Below are 19,977 nucleotides of genomic sequence, written 5' to 3'. Positions count from 1 at the left end.
CTCACAGTCCACCTGAGCTAATGAGGAGATGACGTCCAGGTAAATGCAGCTAACAAGGCTGAGGTCAGCTGACATCAGGCTGACGCAGCACTGACAGAAACACATTAAAGAAAACAAGTGGTACGAGCCAGAGGACTGCGCTTTGGCTCACACCTCACAACTGTCTGACATCACTTCCTGTTTACAGAAATCATCAAAAAGGTCCTGGAACATGCCAGGACATGTTCCAGGACCTTTTCTGTTTTCTGATTAAAGCTGCATTAAATATTCCAGGTGATCCAGGACATTTCCCTGCAGTGATAAATAATCAATACTGATTTATTAGCCTCCTGCATGTTGATGCATTTGCTCCGCCTCCCTGCTGCTGCTATTGGTCACCCAGAAGGCAGGAAACGGTCCAGTAGCATTTGCATCATCAATACTGTGTCGGTGTTTGAGGTCAACGCTGCGTCCATTTGATCAAAGTCTCTGGTGATCGATACAGGAAGATTAGTTTGGCATAAAGCTCCTCCTCCAGCTCCAGTTCACCTGTCTCCCTCACCTGGAACAGGAAACAGCCAATCAGATGGAAGCAAATACCGACGCCAAACTTAATGCGAGTACAGGTGTGTGGTATGGGGAGTGGTGGTTAGTGAGCTTGAGGTAGCCTCAGGTGTGTGTGTCTGTCACATCATCAGTGTGTCCAGTGTGGAGAGCTGGTGGTGAGTCTGGCAGAAGCACTAGCAGCAAACTGAAGGCTGCTGGACTAAGAGACTCCTTTAGCTTCAGTAAAGGACTCTGAAACAAAGGGTCCCACAGAGACTGAGGAAAGGCCACAAACACAGACTATGTACTGTAGTAGAAGTAGTCCGAGTGCGTACCAGGAAAATGTCTGTGCACAGTTTGAGGATGCGGTCGACACAGGGCAGCTCCTCGAACATGATGGAGTGACTGATCCCACTGAAGAACTCCCGAACAAACTTCCCGATCACCAGCACCACCGAGGCGTACAATCCCATGATGCTGTGGGAGCAGAAGTGGAGACAGTGAGTTTTCAGTGAACATACAACAGCTCTGCCATTCTTCTAAGGATTTTAAGTACCCGTATCCAGCGAGGAAGCCCAAACTGGGAGGACTGACTTTATCATTGAACACAAACAGCCAAAGTCCCACCTCCCTCCTGTGACTTAGAGAAGCCCCTCCCCCACTGGGGATCAGGCTCATGGCAGGTTGGTCCACGATCCACCACTCCTGAATTTCTCTGCTATGATTTGTTGACCGCTCCAGGGCCAGCAGGATGTCACTGTAGTGGCCTTCTGGTTGGACGAGAGAAACCACATGATTAGAGAAGAGGAACGTGTTTAAATCACACCTCAGAAACAAGAGTATTAACACCTGTGTACAGCTGCTCGATGGGTTTGGCATTGGAGTCGCTGGGAGCACGAACGAAACACGGGAACACGTCGTGTATCAGCCTGAACACACACAACAACAAACCTCAGAAACAGTCGCTGTTTCCATTGGTTCCAATCTCCTCCATGACCAGCCCCGCCCCCTTTACTCACACAGGAAGTGTTCTGGTCCCATTCAGCAGCTCGATCAGCTCCAGGCGAATCTGATCATCCAGGTAGGTCACGTGTTTACCTGATGCAAGCTCTGCCTTCGCCCCCAGACTTAGATTCCTGTTCAAAACAAACAGTGTTTTCATTTGCTTATTGATCTGGTTATTGTTTGACAGGCTGAAGCCAACCTCTGAATGGTCCAGGACACAGTCAGGGGGAAGTGGTCCAGGCTGAGCACGTGGCTCAGGTACTGCCGGCTGGGAGGACTAATAGTCCATAGAGAGTTACTGCTGCCCTGCAGCTCTGCCAGTGTCACGTCCTCTCGACCGTACGCCTCCAGGAACTGCAAGGCACTCTGGGAAACACAGGCCATGTAGTGACAGGACGAAAATCAAAAGCTGGAGAACAAGTACTGCAGAGTACCGTGGAGGACTGCAAAGTACCTCACAAGACTGCAAGGGTACTGAGTACTTACTGGTACGTAGCTGTAGGAGCTGGTGAAGGAGCTGAAGTCTTCCTCAGTCAGATCTTTGAGCTGATTCTGCTGCGCGCTCATCGTGAAGATTGGCTGTAAACAAAAAACACTACTGTCTTACTGCTGCCACTGTGAACTACAACCATCATACACCGTGTTACTGCTACTACTGTTAACAACAATACTGATAAGACAACACTCCAGGTGAGTCAGTTCAGGTGAACCAGTCCAGGTGAGCGTACCTGGAAGCCTCCCAGTGTGATAGTCACAGACACATCCAGTGGGCGGTTGACGACGCCCGCGACAGATTTGATGAGCGACATGAAGAGAAGCGGAAACCACACGATGCAGATCAGTAAGAGGACGATCAGACCACCCATCCCATACTTCACCACCCGCTTCTTCTTCTGCCCGCGGGGCTGAGGGTACCTCTGTGTACAAGTACACATATAAATACACACTTCTCTGCCTGCTGGGCTGAGGGTACCTCTGTGTACAAGTACACATAATTACACATATTAATGCACAGAAGTACCTTTTCCGACTCCCTCCAGCACTTCAAGACAAAACAGTGGGCGTAGATGTCCTCCACACAGATCCAGGACGACAGAGACAGGGTGGTGTCCGTCCACACCCAGTCCATCACCGCCCTCAGCTCCGTCAGGAAGGGAACCAGACGGAAACTACAGACAGACGGGTGGAGAGACGCACACGTCAACAGACAACAGTAATATCAGGCAAAGCCGTTCCCTCCCTTTGCACTAAGTGTATCACAGGAAAACTACCAGACAGGTATCAGACAGGTGAGCTGTTTCCATTGGTTCCCCCAGCCCCTCTGTATATAGCCCTTATGCTAAGCTAGACTAGCAGAGGCTCACCCCTGAAACAGGAAAAGGTTTAGGTAGTTGTAGCTCTTTGTCAGGAAGTTTCCCAGAACGCGGGTTGGGTAACCAGAGCGAATCTGATTGGCTGAAAGACCGAAGTAAATGCACTTCACAAAGTACCAGAGCTGAGCCACCAGGTTCTGGTTAAATCGCCTGGAAAGACAGAGAGACAGAAATTAGAGAGACAACTGATCTGATTGGCAGTTAACACAGCCAGTAAACATAAGGGGTGGGGCTAATGTGACAGCAGGTGGTACCTTTCTGTGACTGTCGGCAGGATGAAGAACATCCAGAAATGAATTCCAAAAACCAGAACCACCTGGAAAACTAGTTTCCCGAGTACTGTCTTCCTCAAATAAAGAGCCCTGTCTATGACCATAGTCCCTGTAGACAGACAGGTGACAGTCGGTCAATCAGACAGACAGAGTCAGTCAGACAGTCACTTAAGACAGTCATTAGAACAGTCAGTCAGTAAGACAGGTACTCATACCAAACTGGATCAGAACCATCACTAAAAATGCTTCAGGAACTTGATCTTCAGAGAGGGAGGAAGTGATGTCAGTAGCCGCTGAGTATTTCTGGAACAAAACAGTAACAAAAGAGGCAGACAGGTGAGCAGACAGACAGGCAGACAGGTGAGCAGACAGACCGGCAGGTGAGCAGACAGACAGGGAGATGAGCAGAGAGACAGGAAGATGAGCAGACAGACAGACAGGTGAGCAGACAGACAGGCAGACAGGTGAACAGGAAAATCAAACTTTACTCCGAAGGCCCAGAAGCCAAAGACGATGATGATGAAGTCAACGGTGTCTGCGAGGAACATGAGGACGTACACGTCAGTGACAGCGCTGTACTCTGGTTGGACAAGAGCCCGGAAGAACTGATAGACTGGGCGGTAAGCGGACATACACCTGCAGTAGAGTAGGACAGGTGAGTCCACATGTGCACACACCACCTGTGCTTACCCCCACCGTTAGCATACCTGCTCATGGAGCACTTCCTGGCTCTGATGCAAAGTTCCTGCAGCTTGAGGAGCAGCTGGTTACACCTGCTCGGTTGCTGGGCCCTGGAGCTCACACTGCCTAAGAGCACAGGAAGGAAACATCACTGTAAGTGTGTCCTTTAACTCAGGCAGACACAGGTGCACTGACTCTACCTGTAGGAGAGCGCAGCTGGGTGGAGCTGGAGCGCGTTCGTCTGCGGACAAATTGGTGCAGTGTGCTGCCTGGATCTGCCACATCCACAGAGGTAGTCCTGGTGGCAGGGTAAGCCTGGTTCTCGGGGTGATGGAGATCATCCGCCTCAGTGGTAACAGTCTGGTCCCAAAGTCCATGGCGCTGCAAAAGAGGTGGTGTCAGGTAAAAGCAGTGGTAATGGAACATGTTTCCGGTCCTGCGATGGTGCTATAATTTACTGTTTTTTTACACGGACTATGGTCCTGCGGTGGTGCTATAATTTACTGCTTTTTACCTGGACTATGGTCCTGCGGTGGTGCTATAATTTACTGTTTTTTACCTGGACTATGGTCCTGGGGTGGTGCTATAATTTACTGTTTTTTTACCTGGACTATAGTCCTGTGGTGGTGCTATAATTTACTGCTTTTTACCTGGACTATGGTCCTGTGGTGGTGCTATAATTTACTGTTTTTTTACCTGGACTATGGTCCTGTGGTGGTGCTATAATTTACTGCTTTTTACCTGGACTATGGTCCTGTGGTGGTGCTATAATTTACTGTTTTTTTACCTGGACTATGGTCCTGTGGTGGTGCTATAATTTACTGTTTTTTTACCTGGACTATGGTCCTGTGGTGGTGCTATAATTTACTGTTTTTTTACCTGGACTATGGTCCTGTGGTGGTGCTATAATTTACTGTTTTTTACCCGGACTATGGTCCTGTGGTGGTGCTTTTTACCTGGACTATGGTCCTGCAGTGGTGCTTTTTACCTGGACTCTGGTCCTGCAGTGACGATATAATTTACTGTTAACTGGACTCTGGGTATGTGGTTACCTTGAGTGTGGCTCTGTGGTAGAACAAAGTGAGCAGCTGCAGCAGGTCGTACAGGACATAGCCCTCTTTCTTCTCTACCCCAAGAATGTTCGGGGGATGGAACGGTTTGGACCGGTGCACCTCCAGCTTCTGGTTGAAGGGAAAGAAACCAAACTGGAAGAAGTACTTCACAACAATGGCAACCTGTGGACACAGACAGGGTTACGGTCAGACCCAGGCGTGTAGCAGAGGGGGATGGAGATATCTGCAACAACAGAGCGAGTGGAACGCCGACCTCAGTGTAGATGATGGCCATCATCCAAAAGGCCTTACTGGGCCGCGGCACAGACAGCATGGCCCAAAGGAACACCAGGACAGGGAGCACCAGTGTCAGACAGTTCGCCGACACCACGTGGTTCAACACGATCACAAAGTAACAAACCGTCTCCGACCTGAAAGGTCACATGACAGGAAACCACCCCGTTCATGTTTATTAATTTATCATCTGGGTGCTGTCTGTACCTGCTGGGTGCTGTCTGTACCTGCTGGGTGCTGTCTGTACCTGCTGGGTGCTATGTGTACCTGATTGGTGCCTCTGCGTACCTGATGGGTGCCGTCTGTGTACCTGATGGGTGCTGTGTGTACCTGCTGGGTGCTGTCTGTACCTGCTGGGTGCTGTGTGTACCTGATTGGTGCCTCTGCGTACCTGATGGGTGCCGTCTGTGTACCTGATGGGTGCTGTGTGTACCTGCTGGGTGCTGTCTGTACCTGCTGGGTGCTGTGTGTACCTGATTGGTGCCTCTGCGTACCTGATGGGTGCCGTCTGTGTACCTGATGGGTGCTGTGTGTACCTGATGGGTGCCGTCTGTGTACCTGATGGGTGCTGTGTGTACCTGATGGGTGCTGTGTGTACCTGGCTGCTAGGATGTTGTAGAGGGCATAGCACAGCTGGAGTAGCTGAGGCTGTTTGCGGTAGAAACGGTCTGATGCCTCCAGCTCCTCATCGTAGAAGGTCCTGTAACAGGGGGTGGAGCGTGAAATGGGGGGCGGGGTCACGGGAGAACAATATTTGGGACTCACCTGCTCCTCACCTGTTCCTCAACAGTTCACTTGCCGTGAGCTCCCGAGTACGTGACGTTGGGGGACAGGATGCGGAAACTGAGTCAGACAGGAAGCTGTTGCTGCGTCCTGGCCCCACATTGTGTTCTTGCAGGCTGTAGGGGGGCAGGAGTAGTGGGGAAGGGCTGGCAGGAAGATGTCCTGTTAAATCTGTTCTGCTGCTCAGACACAACAATGAAGGCATGGCTTTAATATTTCATCTAGACCAGAACCAGACTCCAGAATGTGGACTGTGACCCTCAGGACCAACCTGTGTGCTGAACCTATCTGTTCTCCTTCTGAGGATGAGAGTGATGACCAAGACTGGACCCTGTCCATCCTGGAGAGTTTTGGCCCCATTGCCTGTTTTCGGCTGGTTCTGGCCTCAACGTACTCTGAGTAATCTGGCACCATCTCTGTTTTAACTTGTGAAGATGGATCTGGATTATCAGAACCATCTGTTCCTGATACTGGTTGTGGGTCTGTTTCGGCTGAATATCCTGGACCTAGAAGTGGTTTCTCCTCCACTGAGTGACCTACTGCTTCTTCTTCACCTGTATCCTTCTCCTCCTCTCTTCTTTCTGCTGAGGCCTGCCCCTCGGCCTCATGGGAACTGCAGTCCAGACCGGACTCTCTAGAAGTTTTCATGATCTGTTCTTGGTAGTACATGTTGATGGCCTCCCTGGTGGGCACAGCCCCCTGAAACACAACATCAAAAATAAACTGGAAGCAGGTCCACCATTTTTGTTGTAGTTCTAACACCTGTAGCAGCTGTTGTGAACTGTAGTCCAGAGCACTGGGGCCTGGAGTGTGTACCTGTTTGGCCTGCTGCATCAGCATGCAGCGCTCAATGCGGAGCACAGTGGAGATGTCAATGTGTTCCTGACACAAGCTGCTAAGCCAGGCCGTCAGTGAGTCCAGCAGCGCTGACAGCAGAACACAGCAGAACCGGCCCACGTTAGAGAACCGCCGCAGGACCGTGTCTGAAACACAATCCAGCACCAAGTCTGAAACAGGGATGCAACCATTCTAGATTTTGTTGGTAGGATCACAGACTGAGGAATAATCAGTTTCAGGATTATATTGCATTGATTAATTTCCCAACACTGCTGATGTATAAAGTGACATGAACACTCATTGGATCTTGAAGGTTATTTATCGCTGCCTCCTGAAAGAGAAACAAAACAGCACAGAATAATAAGAAACAACAACAAACAAACAGGTAGAGCAGCTACTGCCTGGAGGTCTACAGGCTCCTGTTGTTATCTCAGTCTTTTACTCCTGGGATATTAACTCACAAAGCCCAACATTTACTCAGCACAGACGGGAGGAAGCAACAAGATGTAACGTAAAATGTTCACTGACTGAAGGTCTGAGAGGACTACAGTCTGTCTTCCATAGACTAACGTTACATGCTGCTTTGTAAGACCTCCTACCTGGTCCCTCCTCTGTCTCCTTGTCCTCTCCGACCGTCTCTGTCACCTCCTCAACTGCATCTGCTGCAGAGAAACGGTTCAGGAAACGACGCTAAGCAGATGTTATTCTATGTCCAGAAAAAGATGGCGGCGGCTGAGCTCCCTCACCTTCACTCTGCTCCTGCTTCCTGCTCCTCTGCTCAGAAGGGTTCTTCCTCTGCAGTCTCTGCTGGTTGCTGCGAGCTCTCATTGCGGTTCTGGAGTCTGTTATCCAGGCGTGGTAGACAAACTGCAAAACACGACAGAAAACCTGCATGCAACATTACTGCAACACCGTCATTTCACAGACACTGTGGGTCCAGATCCAGGTTCAATCCAAGTCCCAAGCCAGGTCTAGATCCAGTCCCAGGCCCAGGCCCAGGTCCAGATTTAGATCCAGGTTTGGTCCAGACACAGATCCGGGTCCTGACCCAGGTCATGACCTGGTTCATGTCCACAGTGCTGTAAGAAATAATGACCTGTAAGGCTGATTTGTCAGGAAGCTCTGTCTCCTTCTCTTCCTCTTCCTCCCTCTGCTCCTCCTCCTCCTCACTGTCAGTCTCAAACAGGTAGTAGTCTCCACTCCGCACCACTGCAGAGAGACGGGTCAGAGAGACGGGTCAAAGAGACGGGTCAAAGAGACGGGTCAGATGATGAAGACAGCAGCCATGAGACTCACTGGAGGCATGGTTTACCCAGGGCCTCCACCACACTTTCTGCTGCTGACACTTCCTGTTCTCCTGACCTGCCACAAACAAACTGCATATTAAAACAACAGGGCACTAAAAACAAACACCCACATCAGCTGATCCTGTGTTTTTCCTGTTGCTACCATGACAACGGGTGTGTTTACAGACCGTCAGTATGGAAGCTGTCATGGGTCAAACTCAACATGTTCTCTTTTCCTCTGCGAAACTTCTGCTGCCGAGACCTGATCCTGTCCATCCTGAAGGATGCAGAAACAGAAAGTGGTTCACAGACTGGCCCAAGCTGTCTGAGACTAGTTCAGAACCAAAGAAGAAGTCCATATGTTACCAAGCTACAGTGTCAAATCAGTTTGGATGTGGAGTTTGGACTGAGTCTTAAACCCGAATCAAACTCAGACTTATCTGGTCTAGAAATCAGGTTGGATGAACTGGTTCCCGGTGACTGTCTGATTCTTACTGTCTTTTCAGCAGGTCCATGGATGTCTTCTCCACCTCCAGCCTTGCTCTGACAGCTTTCACCGTTGACGCCTCAAAGAGCTCCGCCCCCCTGCAACACATGCACATCAGGGTCACATGGCTGTGTGTATTGTGTCTGTGGGTATGTGCTCTTAGTTGTGTACCTGGATGCCAGCACTTGTGTGTTCTGCAGGTCTAGCACCACATACAGGAAATAGTGACTCCTGAAGACCCGCCTCTGCAGCAGCAGGAAACAGAAACAAATGCCATCCCAGATGATCCCGGCCTCATCGCTTGGCAACTCGCACTGTTTACTGCTGTGCTGCTCCGCTGGAAACAAACAAATATGATGTGTGGACACCCGGGTAAACAAGGGGCTGCTGGACTTGGACTCGTAACTGTGTTAAATTGACTAGTGTCAGTTAGACAGAACAGACGTGAGTCAGTTTACATACGTTTGGTGTATCCTTTGATGGTACAGGCCAGGCTGAAGAGCTGAATCAGCCAACAGTGATTCAACACCAGAGACTTAATGAAACCACAGGCCAGGATCTTACAGACAGACACGTGAGGGACAGACAGGTCTTAGACACATTTGTAGACGATCATATGATGATGATGATGATGATGATGATGATAACTATGACAACTCACGGACAGGATGTTCTTCATGGTGATGACCAATACATTGTAGCCAATCAGACAGTCCCAGTAAACCAGGATGGACTTTACTGGTTTCAGCAGCAGGTTCCCACCCACCAGCAGGAAGTAGAAACAGGCTACCAGGTAGCCCATACAGAACACACTGATCCTGGGACAGGAAGTACACACTTATCAGCAGGGACACCACCTGAAAATACTGCACTCGTCCCTGATTGCCCCGTCCCCTCACCTGGTTGTCCCGGTGATGAAGATGATGGTGAGGACGAACCAGAACATGTAACTGAAGATGATGACCTTCATCATGTCCAGGTAAGACCTGCAGTTGAAAAGTTGAGACAAGTGGGCTGGTGAACAGGCAGACTAGTGGAAAGACATGGCAGGTGGACTGCTGGGTGGGACTCACCTGCACAGCATGAAGTTGGGGACCGTGTTGAGGTGGAGTTTTCTGGTTGGATCACTGTCCTGTCCTTTGTCTTCATCCACCTCGCTGTTGTCTCCAGCGAGGACCTGGACTGATGCCTGAAGCTCCTCCTCAAACACCTGCAGCTGCAGCGAGGCCCCGAGGAGAAGCAGGAAATCATCTGAAAGGCCAAGAAACCCCGTTACTGTAAAAGATCACATGTCCAGCAGGTTTACAGTAAAAACACTTGACAACAAGGGTCTTACACAGCAAGAAGAGCGGGTTGGGCGGTGTCAGGTGATCAGGGAGGAAAAGCCACTTCACCACATTGGAGTCCATGTTGGAAGATGGCAGTCTCCATGGATACTCTGACAAAACATTGTTTTCAGACTTAACACTGCCAGGAAACTGTTAGCTTACTTAGTCCCTGTCAGACTGGAGACAGGGAAAACCTGTTACCACAGGGGACGTATTAGTCTAGATCACTCAAAATCAAAACCATCCCTCCTCAAACACTTCCTTCAGAATAAAAACCTCAGGGGTGTTTGTCTTCAGGTAAATTTGTACCTTTACAGGCAGCAGGAGGAAACCCAATGCACAGCAGGTACTGGAAGCAGAAAAGACCCGACAGGAAGTAGCAGTACTTAGGCCACACGAATGCAATTCGTCTCCTGCTGCGACGTGATAGGAGGGTGATAAGGCCAAAAGCATGGCCTACGGCAAAAAGATCCATCCGCTGACCAATCACATTCACAGCCAACAGGAAGCAGGTCTAAGGAGGAAGAATGTGACTTTTTTTTTTTTTTTAAAGCAGAGTTCTGGTTGATGTTAGGCTGATGTGAATGTGCCTCACCTCCAGTCCAAACTTGTAGAAGAAGTAATTGAGGAAATATTTAATGCAGCTCAGCATGTTGTCATCCAGGTGACTCCTGGTGATGTCATGAAACAGCGTTCTAGTGGGGGGCGGGATATTGTTACGGCGGAGTCGGTAGAGCACCTGATGTCGGTAAACTGTCACTTCAAAAGCCAACAGCGCTAACATCACCAGGTTATTCTGAAGAGAGATCACAGCACGAGGCGAAGTGACTGAAGCTAATAAAAACAGTAGTAAACATTTCAAAGCTACAATAGGTTTTTTTGAAGTCACTGATTTCTTAGCTGTGATGTCATTGCTCACCCTCAGGTAGTCCAGCAGTTTCCCATCCGTCTTACAAAGCCCCACCCACTGGGCTGGGTCAATTGGACCAGCGTACAGAACAGAGGGAGACAGGTCGGTGCTGGAGTTCTCAGGCTGCAGACAAACAAACACGTCAGAGACACAACAGCCTGTGGACGGGCAGGTAAGACTGTTGCTGTGGTTACCATGGTGCAGTTGGCGGAGTATCTGATTGGCTGGATGATATTGAGCTGGTAGAGCATCTTACAGACAATCACCACACAGGTCCAAACCGTACAGACCCCGGACAGCAGCGGGCGCCACATCCTGCAGGGCAGGGCCACGCCCACACACACCACGAAGGGCAGGTTAAAGACACACACCTGGAGACAGACAGACAGACGGGTGAGCCAGAGACACCTGAGACAGACATGAGACACAGGGTTGAGACAGACTGACTAACCTCCTTCACACAGACCCAGATTATATAGGAGAACATAATCTTGGCAATGTGCAGTTCCAGGATCCACCAGAGGAGGCGCTGTAGCCGCTGCAGGGACAGGAGGAAACGCAGGAGAAGCACAGACAGCCGGTCCACCACCAGCCGCCAGGATACCAGCCCTGAGGACAAGACAGCACCAGTCTGCTTCCTGTTTCAAACTTTACCACCCCGGTCAGGCTGTGACATCTGTTTACCTGCCATGTGGTCAGACAGGGTCTCCCTGTCAAACATAGAGGGGTCCTCCTCCTCGTCCTCCTGTACCCATTTCTCTGACTCCTCCTGTTCTTCCTGCTCCTGGAGAGCACCACCCACCGACAGGTCAACCAGGCTGCCGTCAGAGTGAACTAGCCTGCAGAGACAGACACCTCCTTCAGGTGTAGAGAATGCAGATGTCTGGGAACTAGTTCAGGGCGGTAGGGATTAGGTCTGGGGTCTTGTGAGAAGTATGGGGGTTTAGGGATTAGTTCAGAGGTCTGGGGATTAGGTGTGTGTGTTACCTAGTGATGGTGCTGTTGTGTGTGTCCACCACAGTCTTCAGGTCAGTCAGCTGCAGGAACGGTCGGTGGAAGTAATGCAGGTGGATGACACAGACCTGCAGATATGACACCTGGTGTTAACGTGGACACACTACACGACAACACCAGAGCCATCAGAGTCCAAACGTACCAGCAGGAATGCAGCCGGGATCAAGATCCTAGTGAACAGGACAGGAACCGAGAACTTCTCCAGACCCAGGTCCTCCAGCCTAGACAAAAAACACACATTAGTACCTGACCCTACCTGAAAGTACCTGACCCTACCTGTGACCAGCTGAGACTATATATGAATTCCTATGAGTACCTGTGTGTGCTGAGTCCAGTGTAGTAGCTCCAGGTGTGGGGGGATGAAGGGAACTGGAAGGTGTAAATCAGGATCAAAACCAGCATTGAATAAAAAACGACAGCTACCCAGAATCCTCTGAGCAGGGCCCGCCAACGCTCGTAGTTCAACTACGGACAGTGAGACAAACAGTCAGTCAGACAGACAGCATCATGTGTCTGTTGTAGTTTCTAGACCTGACATTTCCTTGTTCCTGGCCAATCCATCATTCAACACAAATGTTAGCCCCATCCCACGGACACATTTGATTGGCTGAGCCCACCGTACCTGATACAGGGCCACGCAGCACAGGAACATCACCATGTAGATCACCTTGTACAGGACGATCTTCCCCTCAAAGCTCACAAAGAAGAACATCGTCCCACACACGTAGATCCAGTACTTCACAAACATCCTGGTTACCACGGCAACCATCACCTCCATCTGGACCCCGCCTCCTGCTGCTCCCCCCAGCAGCAGCATCTCTTCATATGACACCTCCTCCTTTTTCTGCTGATCCTGTTTTGTGGTTCTGTCTTCTGAGAACAGGAAATAGACATACAGGTGTCCTTCAGTCAGTCAGTCAGCCAGCCAGACAATTAGTCAGTCAGTCAGTCAGTCAACCAGACAATTAGTCAGTCAGTCAGCCAGACAATTAGTCAGCCAGTCAGTCAGTCAGCCAGACAATTAGTCAGTCAGTCAGTCAGCCAGACAATTAGTCAGCCAGTCAGTCAGTCAACCAGACAATTAGTCAGTCAGTCAGTCAGTCAGCCAGACAATTAGTCAGCCAGTCAGTCAGTCAGCCAGACAATTAGTCAGTCAGTCAGTCAGTCAGCCAGACAATTAGTCAGTCAGTCAGTCAGTCAGCCAGACAATTAGTCAGCCAGTCAGTCAGTCAGCCAGACAATTAGTCAGTCAGTCAGTCAGTCAGTCAGCCAGACAATTAGTCAGCCAGTCAGTCAGTCAGCCAGACAATTAGTCAGTCAGTCAGTCAGTCAACCAGACAATTAGTCAGTCAGTCAGTCAGCCAGACAATTAGTCAGCCAGTCAGTCAGTCAGCCAGACAATTAGTCAGTCAGTCAGTCAGTCAGCCAGACAATTAGTCAGTCAGTCAGTCAGTCAGTCAGCCAGACAATTAGTCAGTCAGTCAGTCAGTCAGTCAGCCAGACAATTAGTCAGTCAGTCAGTCAGTCAGCCAGACAATTAGTCAGTCAGTCAGTCAGCCAGACAATTAGTCAGTCAGTCAGTCAGTCAGTCAGTCAGCCAGACAATTAGTCAGTCAGTCAGTCAGCCAGACAATTAGTCAGTCAGTCAGTCAGTCAGTCAGCCAGACAATTAGTCAGTCAGTCAGACTTTTTCTGCTAATCCTGTTTTGTCGTTCTGTCTTCTGGGAACAGGAAACAGACATACAGGTGTCGGTCAGATCGACTGGTGTCTTACCTGCCATGTGGACAGTGATGGCAGACAGTTGTCTGTCTCTCTTCTCAGTCAGCGCTTGACGCAGGAGCAGCCAGAAGGTCAACAAACACATCAACTGCAACAAGTGATTGGATTACAGGATGTAATCAGATTCTAATCTGCCTTTTGCATTTATAATCAGACTGGATTTAATAATCTGATTAGTTCATATTGAAAGAGTTTCTTGATCTGATTAATCAGTGCTCCCCACACTAAACTATCAGACTCCATCTTTATCAACACTAGTAATCAATAGTACCTGCTGTAGCACCAGGAGCAGCAGTAATACCAGTACCTTGGAGGCGAGCTCCCTGCAGGGGTCATCCTTCCGAGGGAACAGTCCGGGGACTTCCTCTATAGATGGGAAGCTGTACATGTACTGCAGGATGAGTAGCAGGTTGCCGTAGGCGACTAGCCAGGGGGACGACATCAGTGTGTACCGTCGACGCTCTCGCATCATCCAGAGGATGCAGGACCAGATCAGCAACACACATGTGAGCCAGGACACGTAGGTGATGGGCCAGGCCATCATGGAGACCAGAGCGCAGACGTAGCTCTGTCTGAGCAGGAAGCTGAAGGCCATGGACGACGCACCGACTCCACCCTCCTCCTCCAGTCCCCTCGTCTCTTCTTCATCAACCTCCTTGCCGTCCCAGCCCTCTCCTTCGAAAACACACGTCTCCAGCGTGTCTGCAGCACCGCACAGAAGAGCACAGCCATGAAATGCATGCTAGGATACTGGTGTGAGAAGAGCTGAAACAGTGGACGGGGGTCAAACCACAGATTCACCTGACTGGCTGAGAGAGTACTGAGGTACGGAGAAAACATCCAATCCCAGGGCAGAGCTTTGGGTGGGCGGGGCAAAAGAGTCTGTGGGGCTGTCATTGCTGGATGACACTGGTGCCTGACAGACACAAAGAAGGGTGACTTTAACCAAGTGAGCTTAACTAGGTGAGTTTAACAAGGTGATTTTAACTAGGTGTGTTTAACCAGGTGAACTTAAACAAGTGAGGTCTGCATACGTGGCGAGCCGTCCTCCACAGCTGTCTCCGCCGCTCCGCCCTGATGTCACCACTGACCTCTGTGCTGATGTCACAGCTCCCACTGACCCCCGACTCTGCCCTCTCTTGGCCCCGTCCCTTAACCCTGTCAATCAGCTCCAAAAACATGAAAACCATTAGCCGATCAGACCTGAGGTACACTGAGGAAGCCTATGACCGTTATGACATCACAACAGGTGAGCGGTAATGTCATCCTTACCTGGTTTCTCCACAGACTGGCCACAGTATGGTAAAGCAGCAGCAGCATCAGGGGACTGCTGAAGTCAAACCAGCTGAGCTCAGAGTTCAGCTGCAGCCTCCAGGGGGCGCCACAGTCCACAGAGACCACCGGCACCAGGCCAAAAACCCTGTGCATGATCAGTAATCAATAATCAGGCCAAAGACTGTGTGCTAACAGTTTGTGATCAATAATCAGGCTAAAGAGGTGTGTTACCTGGTGGAGGTGCAGTTGGGAGGCCACACCTCCTGCAGTGAGGGCAGCTGGTAGCAGTAAAACAGCAGGAAGTGAGAGGAGGAGTAAAGCAGTGACATCACAGACACACACCTGAAGATGAGGGCCGGGACATGGCCCGACCATGCCCACCAGGTACACAACACCTGGAAAGAGAGGAGGTAGACAAGGGAGGAGAGGGAAGGGGACATGATACCTGGGGGGGGGGGGGGGGGGGGGGGGGTGTTTCTGTTAAAAAAAACTGGGGGCACTGAATCCTACTGGACTCTGCTGGATTCGGCTGGAATCTTGATTGTACTGGTCACCTGTGAGTCCCAATAGAGCCGTCAGCAGAACTTTCCCTCCAGTCGTCGTCATGTTTCCCACCATCTGTCTGATTTTACAAGCTAATGACTCTAGTTCAACCAGTATCCGGTTTCTGTGGACTTTCTCGCCAACTTCTTCGTCCCCAAGCACAGAGTCCTCCTCAAACACCAGCTCCTCCTCCTGCTGAAACACAGTTCTGCTGACAGTCCGTGTGCCGCACAGTGTCAGGGTGCTCTGGTTTCATGTAAACAAACAGACTCTGACGGGACCTGAAACCTGATCCTCAGTCCCAGTGTGTGTGTGTGTGTGTGTGTGTGACTAACATAACGAGGTTAAAGTTAATAAATATCCTACTCAGTTACACACTAATAGACATGAAACCTTGTTAAGAGACAAGAGGAGATGACTTAACGAGGTTTTCCCTGCTTCCTTGGTGTGTTTGTGTGTGTGTTACCGGTGTCTGTGTGGCGGCGTTCGGTCGCCGGATCAGCCTCCAGGCCAGCAGGCCGACGACCAGCACGCCAACATCTGGAAACACCTGTCTCACAGCTGAGCCTGCATCACTTCCTGTCAGACTGACAGAAACACAAGTCTCTTCAGTTTGTCCAGTAGACCCAGTGCACACCGCTTTTATTTTGAAAGTTTCAGAAAGTCAACTGCTGAGACCGAGAGACCAGCGGTACTCTGTAGTACCTCTGAGTACTTCTCACTGCAGCGGTACTCTGTAGTACCTCTGAGTACTTCTCACTGCAGCGGTACTCTGTAGTACCTCTGAGTACTTCTCACTGCAGTGGTACTCTGTAGTACCTCGGAGTACTTCTCACTGCAGCGGTACTCTGTAGTACCTCTGAGTACTTCTCACTGCAGCGGTACTCTGTAGTACCTCTGAGTACTTCTCACTGCAGCGGTACTCTGTAGTACCTCTGAGTACTTCTCACTGCAGTGGTACTCTGTAGTACCTCTGAGTACTTCTCACTGCAGCGGTACTCTGTAGTACCTCTGAGTACTTCTCACTGCAGTGGTATTGTCCAGTGTTTCTTACCTCACCAGGCCAAGCTGACCAACCGCTTTCTGCCACGCTGTACCTGCACAGACAGACAGGTGACAGGTGACGTACAGACAGAGACACAAACACGGACAGACAGACAGACAGGTGAGAGGTGTGTCTTACAGTTGGACCCTGGCTGCAGCGTGGCAGTTGTCAATTGGAAGAAACACTGCAGCAACAGGAACAGGAAACTGGAAATACACACTGCCGTCACACAGCGACCCATGTTACCTAGGAGACAGAGACATTACCCAGACACTACTGTACTTCAGTTCTTTATGGTACACAGTACACTATGTACCACTGTACTTCTGTATACACAGTAACACACACACATGCAGTAACAAACTAACTGTGTGTGTGTGTTACTGTGTGTGTGTGTGTGTGTTACTTATTCACGCTCGGTCTGGTCTATTTCCTCGAGTTAATGACATCATGACTAAAAACCACAGTACGACCACGATGTCATCAGTGAAACATCTGCCAGCTGTGTGTGTCTGTTAGATGAAAGCCACACACACACACACACACACACACACACAAGCAGCTTCACCTGTTGATGTTGCCATGACAACCAACACACAGCCAATGACAACTGAAAATGCTGACGAAGTCACAAACTGGCTGAAGACACAAAGTGGACGAGAACACGAGGGACGACACTGTCCCCTCACTAGATTTCACTGGTCCATGGCTCCTCCCACCGGTCTCTTCAGACCAGGGGCATGGTCGAAGGCCCAGAATCGGACCTTTGTTCCTGCGGACGGTCACAATAGCTTTCAGGAGATAAACTAGACCCTGTGTTGGCTGCAGTAAACCACTGTCCTGTCTCAGAATGTGGCCTGTCAGGCAGGTTTCTGCAGACTGACAGGAGGAGACCTGCCAGAGACCAGGGTAACTGTTCCTGGATCAGAAACTCTGAGGGTTAAACCATCTTCACTGAACCTGCTGTCTGGCAGACACACTTATTGATCAGTATTGGTACCTATGGGGGAGGAGGGGTCTGGCAGCAGTATTGATCAGTATTGGTACCTGTGGGGGAGGAGGGCTCTGGCAGCAGTATTGATCAGTATTGGTACCTGTGGGGGAGGAGGGCTCTGGCAGCAGTATTGATCAGTATTGGTACCTGTGGGGGAGGAGGGGTCTGGCAGCAGTGGCAGAAGTAGCAGCAGGAGGACGTAGACCAGAGAGAATCCACTGTACCGCAGTACACAGGCTGTGAACACATAGATCAATACATCAGTTAATCAATACATTAATTAATCTATTAATCAATACCAAAATTAATCCATCAATCAATACATCATCAATGAACACCTGAAAAAACATCAGTCCTAACAGGAAGCACAGTCTAGGCCAGGTTACCTGGACCGGGTTTAGGACTAAAGCACACACGGTTTAGTCAGTGCGTGTGCGGGATGACAGGAAGTCCCTCTGCCCTCCGCACAAAAATACATACACACGGGCGAACACGCAGGGTTCCCGGGACCAACATGTGGTTTTGTGCTGCAGGAATCTGCACTTTAAAGGGAAATTCCACCTTAAACTAGGACTTAAGGCGCCGTGGGGTCTGTCCCGGTCTCACGGAACTTCACAGACCAGAATCTTACCTGCGGTCAGAGTGAGGGGCAGCAGCACCCTGACGACGAGCCCAGCAACCAGCTCCGACGACATCCTGGACCCCCGCTCCTCCGCTCCAAGAAGCTCCGTCGGTCCCGGTTCAGCAGCGGACTGTCAGAGCTGTGCGCGGCCGCCGGAGGAGCCGCGGGTCCGGCTGAGGAAGGCGACTCGCCCCGAGGACATCCTCCGGAGTGGGAGACGGTAAAGTCGGTGCGGATCCGGTCCGCTGCAGGAGTTTCGTCCAGAACCAAATTTGAACCAAACCCGCAGGAAAGACACAAAGTCCAATAAAATGTTTTTTTTTCCTCCTTCTGAGACTTTTCCCGCATGAAACACTGAACGAACCGCAGGACTCCGGACTTTTCTTCTCCTGAAAAACACGCCGACGCTCTCGGACCCACTGACCCGGGACCAGCCGGAGTGGGCCAATAGGAGCCTCTTGAAGTGGCCACAGACCCCGCCCAGCATCGGACTGACAGCACCCTGAGCCAATCAGAGGCCGCGACGAGGAGACTCGTTGGAAATAGAGAACTACAGCCCTTAAAAACCAAATTAAAGAAAATGAGTCTTTACTTGATATTTGACATTGGACTCTGTCTGTGGGATCCACCTTCCTCATACGGACTCTGGCTCCTGAGACTCAAACGTGTCCCAGCTCCGTTTATTAAACGAGATAAGGTGCAGACCCCGTCAGTTTCATCAGCCCCTGTCCTGGCTCAGAAACCAGAAATGGGTTTATTTGGTGGTACCGCTGTAAAACCCGCGTTGCTCAACCAGGAGCTGCACGATGGTTTGACATGGGCAGAAGAAAACAGACCTGGTTCCGACTGAAGCTGATCAATGATCAATTAGCAAACATGCCTGTGTATTAACTACTACATATGTATATGTATTAATTTCAAGCACCAAGACAAACGGTCATCAGCAATAACCAATAATCAATAATCACTTCAACACAGTCGAACCTTTGAAATATTCAGGACTGACTGACTCAGTGAAGCCAGTGAAGGACTCGGCTTTCTGGTCCCTGGAAAGAACTCGATAACCCCTTTCATTTCAAGAGACAATCATTTTCTCCATCAAACATCACAGCACTATGACCTTTTAGTGACCTTTGCCTTCCTCTCTGTGACGATGCACAGGCCTTTAGTCTGGCCTGCACAGGGTGGGCTCGTCCTGCTCACACAGAAGACTTGCTGCCACTTTGACAGGCTCCATCAGTTTGGGCCGAGGCCACCTTCTGTCAGTACCAGCATCTTCAGCCCTGCTCAGCTAAAACGCGACACGTCAGAGTTTTTCCAGCAGGACGTGATGGATGTGATGCCCAGACATCAGCTGTTAAAGCTACTGCAGGAGACAGAGACTCCAGCACCTCCTGGATCCTAAATCCTACATTTCCAGTCATGCCATAGGGGCGCGTGTCTTTGCCAATGAAATATAGATTCTGTTACTGCCCTCGATCGGGTGGAGATATCAGCTCGTCTGCTCTGAAAATAGTTTCCAGCACTAACACTGTTATTGCCTGACAAGCGCTTTAAATTCTGTTTCAGCAGGTTTGTTGTTGCCCACTGACTGATTGATGTCAAGAGTTCCCTGTTTTTGTGGAACCCAGCTGTAAAAGAATGTGGGTCTTATCTGTTTGAACTAAAATCTGACTACTGAGCTTGTTTTCTTCAATGCCAGTGCTGCGTCAGCCTGATGTCAGCTGACCTCAGCCTTGTTAGCTGCATTTACCTGGACGTCATCTCCTCATTAGCTCAGGTGGACTGTGAGCAGAATGAAAGCCATGAACCAGTGGGAACCCTAAAGGTGGAAACTGTCCCGCCCTCAGAGCGACGTGATGTTGACACAC

General features: G+C 50.2%; 2 protein-coding genes across 2 annotated transcripts in view; one reads left to right on the top strand and one right to left on the bottom strand.

Annotated features, from left to right (window-relative positions):
* Positions 1 to 19,977, top strand: part of LOC113121869 (zinc finger protein 665-like) — a 219,208-nt gene that overhangs the window by 194,373 nt on the left and 4,858 nt on the right. The gene's annotated exons all lie outside the window — the stretch shown is intronic.
* On the bottom strand, positions 301 to 18,518 carry LOC113121851 (piezo-type mechanosensitive ion channel component 2-like). The gene is given in 54 exon segments (XM_026292693.1): positions 301 to 541; positions 861 to 1,002; positions 1,082 to 1,295; positions 1,375 to 1,454; positions 1,545 to 1,661; positions 1,730 to 1,896; positions 2,017 to 2,109; positions 2,259 to 2,447; positions 2,552 to 2,699; positions 2,895 to 3,053; positions 3,158 to 3,284; positions 3,391 to 3,478; positions 3,664 to 3,811; positions 3,883 to 3,982; positions 4,057 to 4,237; positions 4,909 to 5,091; positions 5,183 to 5,339; positions 5,801 to 5,902; positions 5,979 to 6,164; positions 6,257 to 6,684; positions 6,802 to 6,968; positions 7,422 to 7,484; positions 7,569 to 7,689; positions 7,919 to 8,031; positions 8,119 to 8,184; positions 8,297 to 8,385; positions 8,604 to 8,693; positions 8,767 to 8,932; positions 9,058 to 9,154; positions 9,257 to 9,413; positions 9,495 to 9,581; positions 9,669 to 9,846; positions 9,932 to 10,033; positions 10,233 to 10,437; positions 10,519 to 10,719; positions 10,843 to 10,956; positions 11,028 to 11,204; positions 11,285 to 11,672; positions 11,821 to 11,915; positions 11,990 to 12,068; positions 12,164 to 12,312; positions 12,470 to 12,720; positions 13,622 to 13,715; positions 13,935 to 14,329; positions 14,429 to 14,543; positions 14,662 to 14,796; positions 14,900 to 15,047; positions 15,134 to 15,347; positions 15,457 to 15,640; positions 15,912 to 16,032; positions 16,500 to 16,542; positions 16,629 to 16,736; positions 17,632 to 17,721; positions 18,116 to 18,518. Coding segments are annotated over 54 exon segments (7,977 nt in total). The 5' UTR covers positions 18,180 to 18,518; the 3' UTR covers positions 301 to 439.

This window comes from Mastacembelus armatus, chromosome 20 (assembly GCF_900324485.2).
Source record: "Mastacembelus armatus chromosome 20, fMasArm1.2, whole genome shotgun sequence".
NCBI classification, from domain to species: domain Eukaryota; kingdom Metazoa; phylum Chordata; class Actinopteri; order Synbranchiformes; family Mastacembelidae; genus Mastacembelus; species Mastacembelus armatus.
The sequence above is the reverse complement of the archived record's forward strand: the minus strand, read 5'-3'. Positions and strand labels throughout refer to the sequence as shown.